The 20,412-nt window shown below is 39.4% G+C and overlaps 1 protein-coding gene across 1 annotated transcript; it reads right to left on the bottom strand.

Annotated features, from left to right (window-relative positions):
• Positions 1 to 285: 285 nt before the first annotated feature.
• On the bottom strand, positions 286 to 20,179 carry TIMM44 (translocase of inner mitochondrial membrane 44). Its single transcript, XM_053463801.1, has 13 exons — positions 20,099 to 20,179; positions 18,361 to 18,468; positions 16,758 to 16,928; positions 15,394 to 15,474; positions 12,815 to 12,964; positions 9,552 to 9,691; positions 7,204 to 7,289; positions 6,813 to 6,905; positions 6,396 to 6,520; positions 4,500 to 4,550; positions 3,710 to 3,799; positions 2,284 to 2,394; positions 286 to 850 (listed from the first exon to the last, which is right to left on the bottom strand). Exons 1-13 carry the CDS (start codon positions 20,126 to 20,128, stop codon positions 731 to 733), a joined length of 1,356 nt encoding a protein of 451 aa, XP_053319776.1. The 5' UTR covers positions 20,129 to 20,179; the 3' UTR covers positions 286 to 730.
• Positions 20,180 to 20,412: the final 233 nt, after the last annotated feature.

The following is a 20,412-nucleotide window of genomic DNA, read 5'->3' as shown; positions in this document are numbered from 1 at the left end:
CATCTTTGTCCATGTATATATGAATGTGTCTGTGTACCTTTTTGTTTCCATTAATCTAAATTATGCAATGTACTACTTGTTATGTCCTTATTATACAAAACTACAGAATATGACAGCAAAATAATAAAATATTTATATATATATATATATATATATATATATATATAATATTGGCCTTGACTAGTAATATTTTCTTTACTTAAAGGTGTGTATATAATATAAAGTTGCCTGGATACTGCAGGGATGAGCACATATACTAGATATGAAATCAAATTCACATATATGTTTAAGTTTAAGTCAACATTTAAAGTTTAGGAATTATTTATCAACAAAGTAATTAGTCTTTAAACATGTCTCAGTAAATAAACATAGTTTAGTTCTAGGGAGCATTCATCCTTCAAACACATCGCCAATATTAGTAGATTTTGGTCCTTGGAGATGGACATCCATATACATGGCACTGACATCAATTTATTGAGCTTAGGAACAATTACTTTATGGACTAGTCAGACAATAAATGAATAACATGTGTTTCTTCACATTGATGCAGTCTGTTCTAACCAATATGGCAATAAACGGTACTCTCTCACGAAAGGAGAAAGTTTTAGCGTCTTTGAGTAACTAGCATTATAGAAGGGTGAATCTGAATATCAGTACCCCTTCAGACTCCCTGATTTTCTGTGGCATGAGGGAGAGGCACAGAAGCTAGTTCCAGAATGATTGTCAGCTCTCAAAGGATTTGTTCAGAGGCAGATGAGGATATATCTAAAAGTCTCCAGGCTGCATATGGATTAAGTTCATCTTGATCTCGGCACAGAGCCCATACATACAGCATCCGTAACACTTTGTCCTAGAAGCAGAAACAGCCCAATGTAAAACACTTAAACAAGATAATTACAGGTAAATACACAAAAAAGAGATTAGACAAAAAGGCCATGTTTGGTTCTGGTATATAGAATGTAAGGAATATTATGTGTCAAAAGGAAAACTGTATCCTAAATGTGAGTTAACTGCAAGACTTGTTAATTAAATACTGCATTACAATAGTGTTCCTAACAGAGATTTATACTTTTAAATTATTTTATGGTGTTTTTTTCCTAGAATGGAATTACCACAATAAAATGCCATTTAATTAGTAATTACCGTATTTGCTCGATTATAAGACGAGGTTTTTTTCAGAGCAAATGCTCTGAAAAATACCCCTCGTCTTATAATCGAGGTCGTCTTCTAATTCGACCTCAAAAAAATGTCTGCTGGGGCCAGGCTGCTTACCGGTGCTTTGGTCCCGAGCAGCGTCTCTTCTATTAGCAGCAGGAAGCTAGCAGAGTGTCACATAATTCTGCCTCCCCCTCCTTCCTCTGGGGGCGGGGCCAGAGAAGTTGCTCGCACAGCCGGGCCCCTGCAGAAGTCTGCGAGTGGGAGATCTGCAGTTCAGGTAAGGGGGTGGGGGGTTTGAGTGTGTGTGTGTGTATGTGTGATTAATGGAATGAATGGGTATTTAAATGTGTGTGAATGAGTGTGTGTGTGATAGCATGGATGTGTAAGGGAGGGTGGTGGTAGCATGGCATAGGGAGGCTGTACTCAAATTCCTATCATCCCCAGGTTCCAGCATGTAGCAGTTTGATTGCTGTTAGCAGTTATATATATATAGAAATGCCTTTTAACCCCCTAAAAGGCATATCATGGGGCAGAGTGGCATATAGGAGGGTATAAGACATTTCTGGAGGCAGAGTGGCATATAGAGGGTTAAAAGGCACATCATGGGGCAGAGTGGCAAATAAAGGGGGATTAAGGCATTTCTGGGGGCAAATGTGCATAACTGGGGGGGCAGGTTGGCAAATAAAAGGAAATAAAAAAATATATATTTTTCTCAATCATAGCTTTTATTAAATATGAAAAATTGTTTACATGAATTAATATTTACTAGTAAAACTTTTTTTTCCTATAGGGTAGTCTTATATTCAGGCTTTTTGTTTTTTTCCTAAATTAATATTTAGATTTTGGGGGGGTCGTCTTATAATCGAGCAAATACGGTACCTATGTTCATAGACAGTATACAACAGTAACAGAAGAACCTTTTCAGTTCTGACATTTTCTGACAAAGACAAACTAGGCTAGGCCTGCAGATTAGGGGAAAATGGCAGCCCCCTAGAACTCTGTAGTAACGTTTGACATCATATCCTAGCACTCTACATAGTGCAGATGGGGATTCTGCCTTGGGTCACCACTGCATACATACACACAGGATAAATGTATACACATAAATATATATGTTATACTTACAGGGTCTCCTTCTATGACTTCACCCTTCTGATTCCTGATTACCATAACAAGCTGCGCCTGGAATGTTATAATGAGAACAGGTCCTTGCTCCATCATCTTTCCCATAGCCAGCTAAAAATATAAAAACGTGTTGTATCAGTCTCATTGGCTTTTATAAATCTGAATTCTAGTTCAAACAGATTGAGATTTTGTTGTTTTATGTCTGACAAAAATGGTTTAGATTTGCTGGAATAATTAAAGAAATGAATGTCTGGAAGATGAATGAACTATTTGGAAAAAGGATAAATGTGTTTTGTTTTCCCATGATGCCTCTCTACAAATTACAACAGACGTCAGCTGCAGTGCAAGTCGGTTGAAAGATCTACTTGAAAATGTGCTTATAAAATATATATTAATTGTACTTTTAAGTAAGTCTTAGCATAACAATTTTATTCTGGATGTTTAAGCACATAAAAACAACTGTGTGTTAATTAAGCGTTTCTGGCAAAAATGACACTTTTTACTTAAATAATTATTTCAGGCAAGGGTTATAAGGTGTAAAAATCAGAAGAGGGGCAACAATGCTTACGTTATAAGGATCAGAAAGTACACAGATCTACTGGGTATCTATGCACACAGGACAAACAATGGAATGACACATTTGAGGCTGACGATGCATGGATTAGGAAAGGAGTTTAGGCACAAGAATGAGTCTTCTTGGTTACAACAAAAAACATCACTATTTTAATATAAAACCAAGATAAATAATATGCTTGACTTTCCCATAAAATAACCAAAGGCAAACCTGGAACCTGCCATTGTTACACAGTCATGATATTTTGTGTGAGTTTCCTTGCTTAAATACCACACTGAGCTTATTGTTGACGGTAACGCTAATTAAGTATGTTCCTCCACAGTCTTTTATCCAAGTGTCTGGCTGGGTGATTTAGACAGAGATATTCCATTGTTCCACAAGCAGTATGATAGAGTCAGGCTATCTAATAGACTTAAGGTTAAAATAGCAGAGCTAGGACACATACACCTTTCAAGTTTTTGCATGATATAATAACTATTATTTTTACAAACTTATTTTTAATCTGAAACTAGTGATGATTTTATTGAGAGTAAGCTTTATAGTCACAGGTTTTCTCTGGCCAGTATAGGACCATGCTCTCCTTGTGGCTAGAGTCTTACGAATGGCAAAGAGTGGGAACAAGTCTACTGCAGCTGTAGGTATCCTAAACAAACCTTTTGTGGTCCCACAATGCAGTGCACAAAATACTTTTCCAGCTCAAATTATGTATAAAAGTAAATGTTTTTATTTGGGCACATGCTAATTTCTCATAGTCCTCTAGGCTTTACTGAAGCAAGATTAACAAAACAAGGCAAAATGTATGTGAATGACAGCACGACGTTTGGTTAAAAATAAGAGAAAAGATAAACTTACGTCAATATTGTCTATATCCAGAACCTTAGAATGGAATAGTAGGCCCATAGTTTTGGCTTGTTGGATAGGGTGAGCCAACTGACTATATGTCTAAAATGAGAGAAAGCAATGAAAGATGTACAGTGATGCTGAAACACAATCCATCGTTACTAGAAATTAAACTACATTTGCATAAACACATCTTCAGATATGACTCCTGAGATCCTGAATGCTTATGTGACTCTACATCTTTTTCTGTATTAGCTCAATGAGAGGTATGACCTAATGGTCTTCCCTTGGGCAGGTACATCAATTTTACTTATACAAGGATGAGTCAAACATATAGAAATAACATCATCCTCGCATCACTGGTTAGACAATTTAGGAGTTCTACATTCAAAGATTTTGACAAGGTCTTTTCCAAGGTGAAAAATACTTAACATTTCAGAATATATTCTTTAGGGTCTTATCCCTTGAGCTCACCAGCTTCATTGTACTTTATGAAGGGCCAGGCCCCTTTGAGCTTCTCATAAAAGATGGGCTGAGTTGGCCATGTATAATGCATAGTGAAATTACAGATTTTATGACCACCACAATTTTTAATACAGATTCAGCTCAGTCCTTTGTGCATGAAAGACTTGCTGCTGGTATTCCTATGTAGTGCACAGTGAAGTTATCACAACTGTTCTGTAAATTCTTGCATTAGTAAATAATCCCACAAAATGGTCCGTCGACACAATCACCAATGTTATTATGTAATAATAATACATAAAAGGTGTACATCATAAATACATTTATTGTGACGACTTACTGCTTCATAACACCAGTCTTTAAGGACATCAAGATCACCTCTAATCATGGCCTACAAAGCAAACAAAGATCATTAACAGTTCATTGCACACATAAAACTATAAACAAGTCGGTTAAGTAATTACAACATGCTTATATAATGAAATTCTACATTTACTGTGTAGCATAGTGTTCAATGTAGTACTCTAAAAGAAAGAGATATGTTTCTTGCGCATATGTGGAATATAGTTCTCTTTGTGACACTATTTACAATCGGTATCTCCCTTTCCTTTCATGACTCACATTAACTTAATTTTAAATTACACAACACAGACAGTAAACAAATTGTAAATTAAAGGTCTGCGAATACCACGCAAGCTACTCAGCAACTGTATATTTTGGATGCGTTGATACACCCTGCTTTGTTTACTAAACCATAAGCTCAGACATGTTAAAAATTTAACCACATCTTTAAGTTTCGACCATGGAAACAAAGAAACTGACACTGCAAAAAACTGTTAAAGGTATGAGATTACTCAAATAACCAGTGCACTATACAAGGCTAAGCCAGTCATTCATAATGCACAGGCATCTCTGATCTCTGGAAAAACGTATGATTTGTCAGATAAAAACAAGCATTTGTAAAAAAAAAAAAAAAAAAAAAAAAAAAAAAAAGTAAATAAAGAAGGAATTGTTTGCAGGATAAAAAAAATGATTAGGAATGACCAAGGGATCTCAATATGTATAGTTTGGAGAAAAGAAGAAAGAGGGGAGGTATGATAGAAACATTTAAATACAGTGAGGGAATTTAAAGATGCATGGGATAGGCATAAATGTATAATGACTGATTAAGATTCTTCACATCAGGAAAAGTGTGCAGACTAGATTGACTGAGTGTTTTTTTATCTGTTGTCAAATTCTTTTTTTTCTGTGTAAGTCCCATCTCAACAGACAAGAGAATATTATAACAAAATAATACTGTTTACCTTAAAACAGGGCAAAATGTCTTTACTTTGTAAATGCTATGATCAATTTAAATTTACATTCTTCTCTCACTCATTCACATCTTCCTTTTTCCTACCAGTTTTTTTTTTCTCACAAACCTCCTGATGTAATAATCTTTTTATAATAATTTTATTATAATTCATTTATAATAGAACAATAAATCATGCTTTTTAGCATGCACCTTGTGTAACATCCTGGGGATTGTGAAATTTTGAGTTTAGTGGTGGCCTTGAAATTTGGAAGCACATGTAAAAATACCTCATTTAAAAAAAATCACATCTAGCTCAATTAGTCCAAATTTAGTAAAATAATTTTTGTTTAAAATTACTCAAAAATATTTTTTCCAAAGGAAAAAATATCTAAATGCTTACATCTAAATGTAAAACGGCAAGTAAGAGCGTTATGATGTGTCTTGGAACACTTAAGCCTAGAACTGTCGGTTCTCTAGCATTGTTTATACCTAAGGACATACAGTAACTTAAACTTTATTTTAAAATAGTCAATAAATTATGCTAAAATGTATTTTGTCCAGAATACATCTTTGTGTAGCATTTAGAGGACACAAAATGGTTCTGCCTGTAATTACTGGTTAAATAAAGTGAATCAAATGTCACACAAAAAACTCTTAGCATTTGCCTAAAGCCACCCTGTGCAGAGCATATGGATTCCTGTACACTTAATGCCCTAAGACATTATTTTGATAAAACAGTCTGAAATCCAATTACCTGTGTGATTAAACTGAAGTGGTACATGACACCACTGGTAATGTGCTAACTGGGATTGCCATCAATTGCTACATGCACCTACATACAGGGTAAACTATGGACTCTCCTAGTCAGTATACAGGATACCTTCTAATGAAAATCCCCCTGTAAGAAAATAGAAGATAAAGACCATACAAGCTGAACAGTACCTCCAGTATGTTGGGGATAATGTCTCTCTCGCACAGTTTTAGGAACTTATCCTTGTCGAAGCTCGGGTCAACTTTCAGGATCTCTGTCAGGACTTCAGACATTTCTGTCTTGGAAAACAGCCCACCTAAAAAATATGAATTTTATCAAATAATTATGAGACACCCATAAAATTACATGTTGTTTATCTGACAAGTTAACATTATGGTTTCTCAACTTGCTTTGTATGCAAAACATCGGTTCATTAGTTCAGAAGCATCTTAATTTCAAACGTTAATGCTACTGCATTCACCTTTATGATTTACGCAGCTTGTGCCCCAACATTCAGTACCACTGCAATGATAAACCTTTCTCCTCAAAGCACCATCACCAATGGTAGTAATCTCACTCACCAAAGATAGTCAAATACCTTTATTTACCTATAAGGTCGCTGACTTTGTCTGTAATTGTGCGTGATGCTCTAATGAAGGCATTATCACTTTCGTCGTATTTCATTTTCATCTCAAAAAATCCTATTTTTTTTAAAGAGAAAAATAAGTATAGGATCAGTCTTCTCGCGCTGAAAAAATACAGGTAAAACTACTAGTTTAAACTGCTATGATATGATGGTATACCATAGAAATAAGACCCAAGCAGGAAAATTACTCACAAGGCAATACATCAAAATAGTGATCTGTAATTACCTTCAGGAACAGTTGCTGGAATCTATCAAAAATATAAGAAATGTACAAGAGGGTTTTGTTTCCTATAGCACAGGAACTTTATTCATCTTCTGAATTAGTTATCTGTTATTAATTTGATTTTACTTACTATTAAATACCACATTGTTGTCCTTGAAATCTTTCCACTGTTGGTACCACTTGGAATCCTTATGCAACACAACACCCATAGCTTCTCTGTTAAAGTAAACAAAACCAGGAGCAATTATAAAAGTTCCAACATATACATATACAGAATATGTTCTATATTCCACATATACATGAAAATATTGTAAACTGAGGTACTTGGTTGTACAAGCACTATACTTAAGGTACTCAGCTGAGAAACATCCCAAATCACTTTTTACTATAAAAAAAAAACCACATTATCCTTCATATTTGTAAAATAGCTCAACTGTCTTAAAGGAAGGACCCTAAATTCAGAATCTAAAAAGTGTATGTAGATAAACTTCCTTGTCACACCATAGCTTTAAAATATGCTCAAAGTTACTTTCATACACCCCCTAATTTGGGATTTAACTGGATGGGCTTATGCTTGTGACACAATGATATTCAAACAGATTAAATCGTTAATAATCGATAATGAAAATCGTTGCCAACGAATTTCATTATCGATTAGTTGAATCGATTTTTATCGATTATAAAATGAGGGTTTTTTCAGAGCAAACGCTCTGAAAATACCCCTCATTATATAATCCGTTTAGTCTGACTCACAGCTGGCCCCGCCCCCTTCCTTCTCCCAGAAGGCCAGAACCACATGGCTGTGACACTCATCTAACAGTAAGTATAAAATTAATATTTGGGCTGCTGAAAGTTAGGGGAGGTGGGGGTTAATTTAGGGGCAGTTATGGTTAATGGGGTGTTTAGGGTTAATTTAGGGGCAGTTATGGTTAATGGGGTGTTTAGGGGCAGTTATGGTTAATGGGGTGTTTAGGGGCAGCTATGGTTAATGGGGTGTTTAGGGTTAATTTAGGGACAGCTATGGTTAATGGGGTGTTTGGGGTTAATTTGAGGCAGTTGTGGTTAATGGGGTGTTTAGGGTTAATTTAGGGGCTGTTGTGGTTGATGGGGGTCTTTAGGGTTAATTTAGGGGATGCTGTGGTTAGTGGTGTGTTTAGGGTTAATTTAGGGTAGTTGTGTTTGATGGGGTATTTAGAGTTAATTTAGGAGTAGTTATGGTTAATGGGGTGTTTGTGGTTAATTTAATTATGAGGACTGAGGGTTAATTTAATTTATTTAATAAAGTTAACTTAAGGCGCAGTTAGAGATAAAGGGGGGCAGACTAAAGGGAATCTAAATCCTGGGGGCAGTGAAGATTAACCCAGTACTTATTTATAAAAGTATGGTGTCAGTGTGATGTGAACGGTTCTGTGACTCTGAGGGGACTATGAGATATCTGGGGGGTATAAGGCATATCTGGGGAGGACGGAGTGACATATATGGGGGTATAAGGCATATACGGTATATAAGGCATATGTGGGGAGGGCAGCGTGGCATGTCTGGGGAGGATGGAGTGGTGTATCAGGCGGTATAAGGCATATCAGGCACAGTGGAATATGTGGGGGTAGAGTGGAGTGGCATATGTGGGAGGCAGCGTGGAGTGGCATATGTGGGAGGCAGCGTGGAGTGGCATTTGTGGGAGGCAGCGTGGAGTGGCAGATGTGGGAGGCAGCGTGGAGTGGTATATGCGGGAGGCAGCGTGGAGTGGTATATGCGGGAGGCAGCGTGGAGTGGCAGATGTGGGAGGCAGCGTGGAGTGGCAGATGTGGGAGGCAGCGTGGTATATGTGGGAGGCAGCGTGGAGTGGTATATGTGGGAGGCAGCGTGGAGTGGTATATGTGGGAGGCAGCGTGGAGTGGTATATGTGGGAGGCAGCGTGGAGTGGAATATGTGGGAGGCAGCGTGGAGTGGAATATGTGGGAGGCAGCGTGGAGTGGTATTTGTGGGAGGCAGCGTGGAGTGGCATGTCTGGGAGGCAGCGTGGAGTGGCATGTCTGGGAGGCAGCGTGGAGTGGCATGTCTGGGAGGCAGCGTGGAGTGGCATGTCTGGGCTCAAATGTGCATAAATTGGGGGGGCTGGTTGGGAAATAAAGACAAGAAATGCATTTTATAAAAGTTTTTTTTTATTCTGCTGTTTGTATTTAACATCATTTGTTTATTATATTATTTTAAATAAATGAAAAACGTACATTCATTTTTTTATCCGATTAATCGAAAAAATAATCGGCCAACTATGCGATTATGAAAATAATCGTTAGTTGCAGCCCTAGTATTAACCATATTTAAATATTTAGTTTACGCACACTCAACAGTTTGCCTGTAAGTAAAAGGCATCTAAATGGACCTTGTAAGTCTATGCTCAAACCAAGTCTATGCCCATATTTTGTGTATCTACCCATACGCAAAATATGATAAGGTTATGTTTAATGTAATACTCACTCATTAGCTTCAAATATCTTCTGTCCTTTGGCTCCATCTCCAGAGAATTCACTTCTTTTTCTTAGCCGAGAAGGTGGGCGATATGGTCCAGTCTCTCCAAGAACACTTTCGTCAATTTCTTTTTTGACAGTCTCTACGCCCTGTGAAGAAAGCAGTCAAGTAAATGGGGTAACTGCGCAGGTTGCTTGAGAAAAATTATACACACTACTAAGTGAAGTGCCTCATACATTAGTTTAGGGCTGAAACAACTAATCGATAAAATCGATAATGAAAATCGTTGTCAACGAATTTCATCATCGATTAATCGGATCGATTTTTATCGATTATGAAAAGAGGTTTTTTTCAGAGCAAATGCTCTGAAAAACTCCTCTCCTTATATAATCCGACCTCAGAGATCGGATTATAACACCGGAATCCAGATCCCCCGCAACGCTGCAGGGGACCTGGATTCCCCTCACTGTCGGCCGGTCTCTCACTTCCGTCTCTCTCCCCCTCCCATCTGCCTCCTCCCCCCTCCCATACATCACTCTGCCTCTCTACCCGGCACCGTTACTGCTAGGCACTTTCCCTGCAGCTTCATAGAAGCCTCAGTGTAAGTGAAGGTGAGTAACGGAGTCTGTCTGTGCGATGCAGACCCCCACCGGCTGACAGAGAATCATCCTCTCTGATAGCCGGTGAGGGTCTGCATCGCACAGACAGACTCCGTTACTGCCCTTCACTTACACTGTGGCTTCTATGAAGCTGCAATGAAAGTGCCTTCAGTAACGGAGCCGGGTAGAGAGGCAGAGCGGTGTATGGGAGGGGGGAGGAGTCAGAGGGGTGTATGGGAGCCACCCTCCAATACACCACTCTGGCTCCTCCCCCTCTCATACGCCACTCTGCCTCTCTACCCGGCTCCCTGGTGTCTTGTCAGAAACGGAGGTTCACAGGAGGCAGAGTGGAGTATGGGAGGGGGAAGGAGGCAAAGTGATGTATGGGAGAGGGGAGGAGCCAACGTGATGTATGGGAGGAGGCAGAGTGGAGTATGGGAGGGGGAGGAGCCAGAGTGGTGTATGGGAGGAGCCAAAGTGATGTATGGGAGGGGAGGAGGCAGAGTGGTATATGGGAGGGGGAGGAGGCAAAGTGATGTATGGGAGGGGAGGAGCCAAAGTGATGTATGGGCGGGGGAGGAGGCAGAGTGGTGTATGGGAGGGGGGAGGAGACAGAGTGGAGTATGAGAGGGGGGAGGAGCCAGAGTGGTGTTTGGGAGGGGGAGGAGCCAGAGTGGTGTATGGGAGGGGAGGAGCCAGAGTGGTGTATGGGAGGGGAGGAGCCAGAGTGGTGTATGGGTGAGTTATAGTGGTGTATGGGGGGTATTATGAATTTTTAGGGCATATAGGGGGTATAAGGCATATGGGTATTAGGCATATCAGGGGGACATAAACATATCTGGGGGTAAAAGGTATATCAGGGGGCTCAGTGGCATATAGGGGGTATAAGACATCGATATTAGGCATATCAGGGGGGCATAAAACAAATCTGGGGGTAAAAGGTATATCAGGGGGCTCAGTTGCATATCACTGGCATATAAGGAGTATAAGGCATATCAGGGGCACAGTGGCATATCTGGGGGCACAGTGGAATCTGGCATATAAGAGGTATAAGGCATATATGGGGGCAGAGTGGCAAGCTGGGGGTCAGATGTGCATAACTGGGGGCAGTTTGGTAAATAAAAAAATTTAAACAAGGCTTTTTTCTCAGTTTTTATTAAATATGAAAAATAGTTAACATATGAATTAATATTTACTAATAACTTTGTATTAAAACCTAGTTTGAGAAGCACTGTGTTTGGGTTCTTGTAGCTTTTATTATTATGTCAGTAAAATAAGAAGGTGAATAGAGAGAGGCCATTGCAATAAAGAGATGAAAGTGTAAATTGTACGTTTTTTATTTTAATTTTTCTTCAATTTAAAATGTATTTTTTTTATCCGATTAATCGATTGATCAACAAAATAATCGGCCAACTAATCGATTATTAAAATAATCGTTAGTTGCAGCCCTACATTAGTTTTAAAATTAGGGCTGAAACAATTAGTCGATAAAATCGATAACAAACGATAATGAAAATCAGTGTCAACGAATCTCATTATCGATTAGTTGAATCGATTTTATCGACTATAAGACTTATAATCCGACCTCAAATAGAGGTTGGATAATAACATTAAGATCCAGATCCCCCGCAGCACTGCAGGGGACCTGGATCTTCCTCTCTGGCAGCCAGCTGGCGTCTGTGCGATGCGTGCAGACAACCCCCGCTTCTGCCCTCCACTTCCACCGGGGCTTCTATGACTGAGCGCTGGCATCACATGACCTTTCGGTGCTCCGTCATAGAAGCACCGGCAGAAGCGGAGGGCAGAAGCAGTGGTTGTCTGTGCGCAACACACAGATGCCCACCGGCTGCCAGGGAGGAGGATCCAGGTCCCCTGCAGCGCTGCGGAGGATACTCCTATCTGGCAGCCGAAGTGCGCAGACAACCTCTGCTACTGCCCTTCACTTCTGCCGTGGCTTCTATGATGGAGTGCTACATTATTTTAAATAAATGAAAAATTTGCATTTTTTTTTTTATCCAGTTAATTGAAAAAATAGTCAGCCAACTAATCGATTATGAAAATAATCGTTAGTTGCAGCCCTATTTAAAATATTTTATTAGAAATAGAAATGTAGTTATCCTTATGAGCATTTGAAGGCTTTCCAATGCTCTAGAACTATCTATGTGTATGTATGTATGTATGTATGTATGTGTACATATTTACATACACAAAAATATTGGCATACTGACTGCCTGAACTTCCTACGTTTGGATGCTGACCAACAAGTGGTTGTAGAAACTCAGCAATAGAGACCTAAAAAACAGAGCAGAGCTTGCTCTGCACCCAGTAAGCAGCTCTCTTAGCCTTTATATTAAATTGTTTACATCTGACAATGTCACACTATTGACAACATTATTTTTCACCTTTTAGTTTGTTCTATAAGATATTAGTGGATAATTATCTCAGGTGAATCTGCTGTACTTTCTGTACACCGCTAATTAGGTATTTATCTTTTGTTAACTTGGGCTTGTCTCACCAAGATGAGTGATTTTGTAACAAATTTAATTAGATTGAAGGTTCCCCGTGTATCAGCAGTGCTCCTGTGCCCCACCTGAACTTTGTCCCTTGTTAGCCCTGGATTAAATAACACTGTCCAAAGTCCATAGAAGACATTTAAAACCTCCATAAAGTTACCTGAGAAAAGGCTTTAAATGCAGCTGTCTTGCCAAGTTTCTCTCCTCCTCTTGAGACTGACTCCGCTGAGTGTTTGGCAGTTTTGGCTGCTTCTTCTACCCCTTCCCGAATCTTGCGGCCAAGGTCACTCTTGCTGACTTCATCAAGGCCCTGTAGAAGATACAGAACATACCAGGTTGTAATACAACTACTTTTGTCCAAGAACAGAAGCTCTGGAAACCCCAATCTAAATACTTTAATTGCATTCTATGAAGAAGTAAGTAGAAGTGTAGATCAGGGTGTTGCAGTGGATGTAATCTACTTAGATTTTGCCAAGGCGTTTGACACGGTTCCACACAATAGGTTAGTATTCAAACTGAAGGAAATTGGTCTAGATGCAAATTCTTGTTCTTGTTATTTTTTCCAATTACTTAACTGCAGATTCTCCTGGAATCTGAGCGATATGCCAATAATCTTTTCTTGACATCAACGGAAGCTCAAAAATCCAAGCTGATCTGGACCAAAGATCCTTCTTAGCATAGTTACTTGAGGTAATATGAAAGCCAAGCCTGTCAGCATACCGACATGGCATCCAGAGCTAAATTGTTTAGTTTTGCATTTTGTCTCATTGTCTTAAGATCTAGGTCTCCCCATATGGTCTACACTCTGTTGGAAGGTCTGGAAGCTGAGGACCCAGTTTGTACAGACTCTCATGAAGTAGATTAGATGATCCCCAATTTATAACTCAACCATGGTTAAGGAAAAGCCGAATGTACACCATTATGAGCCATTCATTTAGGTATAGAAATATATGCATACTTTGCCTTCTCAGCTTTGCAGCAAATACAAAGATCTGTTTTGGTGGATGCTCCAGGAATTTTATTGTATAACCATCTATTATAGTTTAAATCAACCACTTGTTTCATGTTGTAGTTTTTCATTCCAAAAGGAAAGGTGACAGCCTTCCTCCTAACGGTGGGTATAAATACCTGGCTTCAGAAATGCCTAGTTTTGTCCTAAAATGAAGCATTGCCTCTGCCTCTCAGTATACTTCGGCACCTGGCCTTTGTGCTCTGGTACTATAGTGCTTAGAATGTATGTCTTCAGGATATATTTGTGTCCTGTGGCAGTGCTTTGTCACCTTCAGAGATCTTTTTCAGTAAAGTGTGAAGGTAAGCAAAGCAATGATCCTTCTTCAAAAGAAACATTACAGAAGCCTTTGGCATTTGAATCAGCTGCCCGGGGTTTCAGCCATAATGCTCTTCGGCAACTTTAGATAGCCCAATGCTTTTGCTGCAAGTTTCAATGATCAGTTGACATTTTTATGTTAGACAAGATGTGCAATAATTGTTCTCTTGGAAGCATAGTCCTTATTGCTCCTTCAAGTTGAGAGACCCAAATACCCGACAGGACTTCTAGAGGTATAGTAGTGCATCATGTAGTAGCCACATGCACCTTAGGTGGGAAATCCAGGTATTCTTTCTTCCCCCTTTTCCAATGGAAATAGTGTCCTAAATATCTTAGATATTTGAGGCTTTTTATCAGGAGATTTCCACTACCAGGTCATAAGTTCCTCAAACACAGGATGTACAGGAAATGCATAAAGTGAAGAAATAATCTAGTGAAGATGATTCAGTTTCAGGTTCCATAGTACCTTTGAAAGCTTCAATTAGCTTGGACACGTCTTCCTTAAGAGAATTTTCTTCCTCAAAAGATTCAATACAATCTAACATAAAGTATAGCTCCTCTTCAATATCAAAGTCAGATTAGTGCTCCATTTTTCTAGAGAAGCTTTGCTTCATGGGGCTGGGGGGGTGGTTGATATTGCATTGGTCTTTTATCCTAGAAGGCTTTTTTTTCCCCTGATCCTCCTTCAGAAGCCTCTCTTACAATCCACACAAATATTTTCATATCCATTTCCCCGCCAAACTCATTCAAATTAGTATTAAAAAAGAAATCTGCTTTTCAAAACACTCTTTGCAGTGTTGCTTTGGATTTCTTACCCAGGATATGTGCAACTGCAGAATATGTATTCAGCAACATTCCTGCACTATAATGCCCCACATGCATAGGTTTGGCATGCTACAGGGCCAAAATTCACTTACCATTAATAACTGTTATAGTCATACCATTTTCTCTTAGTTTGGTCAGAAAATGTGTTGTTACATTTATATCACAAAATATACACGTGAAACACGTTGCAAACATTTTACACTACATCTAAGATTCCAGTAAGTTGTTTTTTTTCAACCCTTAAGAAAATTAAATTAGGCAAAAAGATTAGGCAAACCTTGCCTATATAAAAAAGGTTTTCTCCGTCTTTCCGAACTTAATAGGTGGAATTAAAAATGCAGAGAAAATTACAATCAAATGCTGACTTCCTTCTGTGTCTACACTTTCTCCCAGTGGGCAGAACTGGTTGTCAACAGTACAGAGGCTGATACAGTGCCCATACACACTGTTGAAAGAGATCCACCAGCTCATTTTTGACCAGGACAGCACCAGCACTGTACTAATTTTTCTAAGGGTTGAATAAAACTTTACTAACACTTTAAGAACGAATCTCAAGTATCATTACAGTATGTATGCTTATATCATACCTCCTTGACAGTGCCCGATAACTCTTCCAATTTCTTTTTGAACACATCAGATGTTTTCATTGTCTCCGACTCAATAGTTTTCTAGAAGGATAAATGTCAGATATAAAGGCATGCTATGTGTAAGCATTGTGATTTGTAAGTAGGCATGCTGTGTGAGCTTACTTAACATATATGAAGTCTGCTTGTGTTATACAGGGCCATCCTTAACACAGGGCAAAAGAAGAAGCTGCTGTGGACCCAAGCTTACTGCAGCTGTTCTTTTGACCCCCTCAATATCCACCAAAGATTGGAGGTGAGTAAGGAATTCTACGGGTTTGCACAGCTACCAGAACAGACCTCTTTTTTTGGCTTTTCGCTTCCTGATATTGCTGAGCACAAGGATATAACGTCATATGTCAGAACCTGGCATCAAGAGGTGCACAGTGACAGAGGAATTAATGGTGTATATCAGCGGTTTCCAACCCAGTCCTCAAGGCACACCAATGGTCAGTGTTTTGCTTTTGAATTAGAATGTGGCATAAACTAAACCTCGCAAAGGACAAGGCTGGATCCACTGGTGTAGAGGTCTAAGCCGATGGCTGCATGGGCCACTGCTGCACTATAACACCAGCAGTTACAACTGGGTTAGCAGGGGACCACTAGGGTAGGCTATGACTATTCTGTTTTCCAACGAAGTATGTCACACAACAGTTTTCATTGCTCATTTGGATTTGATAGGATAGGTGAATTAGATGTGGAGAGTCATGTGCTATTAGAGAAGCTTGATACCATGAAAATGACTATATGCAACAGACACTATGGGTATTTTCCGATAGCGCAAAACAACAAAAAAGCCTTGAGGGCCTGTGTGTGACACAATGGTAGCTGATCAAGATTCCAGCTATGAAAGATATGATCACTATGAGCCTAAGGTAGTAACAGGCATAGAATAATATCTGTCACAAATGAATACAGCAATGGTATTAAATATAATTTAATTGTGGTAAATCCCTTAACAAGTGTAAGGGAGGTCTGCATTAAACAACTACTTACCGCAAACTGAATCTCTATCCTTACTAACAATGAATAAATGACCACATACTTATAAAACAGTTGCTTACTATAGTTAATTTTCTATAATACATGTCAGTTTAGTAAAGCACACTAATTCCTCAAGAAAGTAAGATCAATTAAGGAACAGTGATGATTTTTTTGGGGTCAGTCGTTTAAACAATCTATAGATGTCTGGAAATAAAGATTTTTCTTGTTTTTCTTTATTTACTTGCATCTTCATTAGAAATGGAATTGACCATTCCTGTAACTTTCAAATAACAACTGCAATGGCACGTAACTGAAAAGGTTGCAATAAACACTTAAATACTTACAAATTTTCTGCGAGCTTGCTGCAGAGCGTCAGATTCTTCAAGCTTCTTTGCCTCTTCCCTGAATTTTTTTATATTTTCTGTCATTTCCTTGTTTTTCGACAGCTCTTGCTTAATATTGTCTAGGAGCCCAGCAAGAAATCCTCTCCTACCTTCCGATGCATAGTACCGCAGCTAAAGCATATAGGAAACACAAAGTGATTAGTTGTTTCCAGGTGCCTTTAGAGAGAAACAAAAGGCATTATCACCAGTGGCATTGTGACACATATATATATAAAACAACACTATCTATTATAGCGATCTGCTCTATGGATCTAAAAATAAATTTACCACAAGTCTGCAGAGAGAAACAGGGTGAATAATTTACGGCAATAGAAGTTACAATGAAATGAAAAATACATCAAGGCTATTACATACATCGATCAGCATTACATTATGCCCACTGAAGTGAAGTGAATAACACTGATAATCTTGTTATCATGGCAACTGTCACTGGGTGGGATATATTAGGCAGCAAGTTAACATATCATCATCAAAGCTGTTATGTCAGAAGCAGAAAAAATGGGCAAGCGTAAGGATTTTAGTGACTTTGAAGGGCTTAATTGTAATGGCTAGACGACTAGCTCAGAGCATCTCCAAAACTGCAGCTCTTGTGGTGTGTTTCCGTTCTGCAGTGTATCAAAAGTGGTCAAAGGAAGGAAAAGCGGTGAACCGGTGTGAAAAGGTCATGGACGTCCAAGGCTTATTGATGCATGTGGGGGGCGAAGGTAGGCTCATGTGGTCAAATCCAACAGACAAGCTACTGTAGCTCAAATTGCTGAAAAAGTTTGTTGGGTATGGGGCTGTGTAGCTGCAGACCAGTTAGGGTGCCGATGCGGACCCCTGTCCACTGCTGAAAGCGACTACAATGGGCATGAAAGCATAAGAACTGGACCACGGAGAAATGACAGAAAGTGGTCTGTTCTGATGAATCACGTGTTCTTTTACATCACGTGGATGGCCAGGTGCATGTACGTCGCTTACCTGGAGAACACCTTCCGCCAGGATGCACTATTGGAAGAAGGCAAGCCAGTGGACGCAATGTGATGCTTTGGGTAATGTTCTGCAGGGAAAACTTGGTACCCGCCTTTCACCTGGATGTTACTTTTACACGCACCACCTACCTAAACATTTTTGCAGACCATGTATAGCCTTTTATGGACATGGTATTCCCTGATGGCATTGGCCTCTTTCAGCAGAATAATGTACCCTGCCCCAAAGAAAAAATGGTTCAGGAATTGTTTGAGGAAACAACGAGTTCAGAGTGCTGACTTGGTCTCCAAATTCGCCAGAACTCAATCCAATAAAGGATCTGTGGGATGTGCTGGACAAACAAGTCCAAACCATGGAGGCCTAATCTCACAATTTACAGGACTGCTGCTAACATTTTGTTGCCAGATACCACAGCACACCTTCAGAGGTCTAGTGGAGTCCATGCCTCGAAGGGTCAGGGCTGTTTTGGTGGCAAAAGGGGGACCTACACAATATCAGGGAGGTGGTCATAATGATATGACAATGCAAATTATCAGTTATTTTATATATATGTATGCATACATATTTCTTTTACCTGCTGGGACTCTGAGGCGGGTCGGCATAACCGATAAACACTACCATTATTCGTCACAGACAATGGATATCTTGCAGATAGGACTATATGTCTGCTAGACATGCACACCTAGGACAGAAGGGGAAGATAACATCAGCAAACAGGAACACAAATCTTAAAGCAGCTTTAAATTCAACTTTATCCAAAATTAATCTTAATAAAATATAAACCACATAATTGTGGTTGTTTAAAATTCCTTTTTTTTTAATTTAGTGTCAGATGCAGTAATGCAGGAAAAACATGTTATATCATCAGTCTCTTTCAGTTTTTCTGTGGTGTAAGAAGTACCGTATTTGCTCGATTATAAGACGAGGGTCTTATAATCGGGGTCGTCTTATAATCAGACTTCAAATAGAGGTTTGACTATGAGACTAAGATCCAGATCCCTGCAGCGCTGCTGGGGACCTGGATCCTCCTGTCTGGTACCCCCCCCCCAACTTTCCGGTGCTTCTGACTCCCCAGTGTGTTGTCCATGCAGCGGGTGGATGTCTACGCGATTCACGTAGGCAACTTCTGCTGCAGCCGAAAGGAGTTGCGGTTAGCAGCGGGGTTTGTCTGCGTCCATCGCGCAGACCTTCCCCGACTGTCAGAGATCAGAGTTCCCCGCACCGCTGCGGGGAATTCTCTCTGACGGTCGGAGGGTGTATGCGCAATGGACATACCGGGGAGTCAGAAGCACCGGTAAGTTTGGGGGGGGTTAAGTGGGGGGCATAAGGCATTTCTGTAGGCACAGTGCTCTATGATATGCCTTTTAACCCCCTTTATGCCACTCTGCCTCCAGAATTGCCTTTTTAATCCTCTATACGCCACTCTGCCTCCTGAAATGCCTTATACCTTCCTATATGCCACTCTGCTTCATCATATGCCTTTTAACCCCCTAAATACTAGAGTGGCATATAGGGGTATAAGGCATTTCTGGGGCAGAGTGGCAAGCCTGGGGGCAGATGTGCATAACTGGGGGGGCAGGTTGGAAAATAAAAGGAAATAAAAACAAAAAAAATATTTTTCTCAATCATAGCTTTTATTTTAAAAAAAATAGTTTACATGAATTAACATTTACTAGTAAAACTTTTTTTCTATAGGGTCGTCATATTCAGGCTTTTTCTTTTTTTCCTAAATTAATATTTTGGGGGGTCGTCTTATATTCGAGCAAATACTGTAATAAACAAGCAGGATTTTTTTCTGGTTGGATACATGTGACAAAATCTAAGAGAAAAGGTTTGTACTTCATGTTGCCAAAAGACATACATCAGCTGCTTTAAGCAAATTAATTATACATATAACTGTATGGATTTGGAAACGCAGAAAATATCCCTGATAATGTATATCTTCAAGGTTATTACAACTCATCGAAATGTTGTAAGAGAAGTGTGCTGGTTGTACAGCTAAGCAAATAATTAAATAAAATGATAAGATATGTACTGCCCAATTAACTTCCTGTGTATCAAAGGATCAATATAGAAAAAAATCTAATTCAGCACATTTAGATACATCTTCAGAGCATTTTAATGTAGGGGCGATGCAATTAAGCACACGAGGTGACAATGACAGGGGTAGATGCGTTTTTCAGAGCACCATTACTAAGGCTAACCTTTCTTATAGACATATGTTGAAAAGGGTGATCTTACAGTTCTTCGATAACGTGATGACAAAGGTATCGCATGTCGCCAATAATTTCATAATGTTCTGTTTTACTCACCCGGTAACAATGACATAAGGCCGCTGCCATATTGGTAGAGGAACAACCACTGTGACCTTCCCCTACACAGTATGCCGTGCGTAACAGGTCGCATGTTGATTAGGTCACAGAAACACTGTTACTCGGCTGTTGGGAAGCTACAATGCGCGTGCGAGTTTCGTCATCTTAGGTCGTCTCTATGGAAACTGTAAAGGACACCATAGCATTTGCTAGTTCCGTGATACTTAAAATGTGCTGTGTATTAAATAGTGTGCTTTTTTCACAAATTGTAGTATGCGCATTAAAAAAACTGTAGCGAGGGACAGTAATTTTTA

This window comes from Spea bombifrons, chromosome 1 (assembly GCF_027358695.1).
Source record: "Spea bombifrons isolate aSpeBom1 chromosome 1, aSpeBom1.2.pri, whole genome shotgun sequence".
Classification (NCBI taxonomy): domain Eukaryota; kingdom Metazoa; phylum Chordata; class Amphibia; order Anura; family Pelobatidae; genus Spea; species Spea bombifrons.
The sequence above is the reverse complement of the archived record's forward strand: the minus strand, read 5'-3'. Positions and strand labels throughout refer to the sequence as shown.

Bases quoted from the DNA above. Each gene is read 5' to 3' on its own strand.
- TIMM44 (XM_053463801.1), bottom strand. From the start codon at position 20,128: ATGGCAGCGGCCTTATGTCATTGTTACCGG. The intron at 3,800-4,499 runs GTAAGTCGTCAC...CTCTCATTTTAG, and splicing joins AAGACTGGTGTTATGAAGCA to ACATATAGTCAGTTGGCTCA. The intron at 2,395-3,709 runs GTAAGTTTATCT...TTATATTTTTAG, and splicing joins TGGATATAGACAATATTGAC to CTGGCTATGGGAAAGATGAT.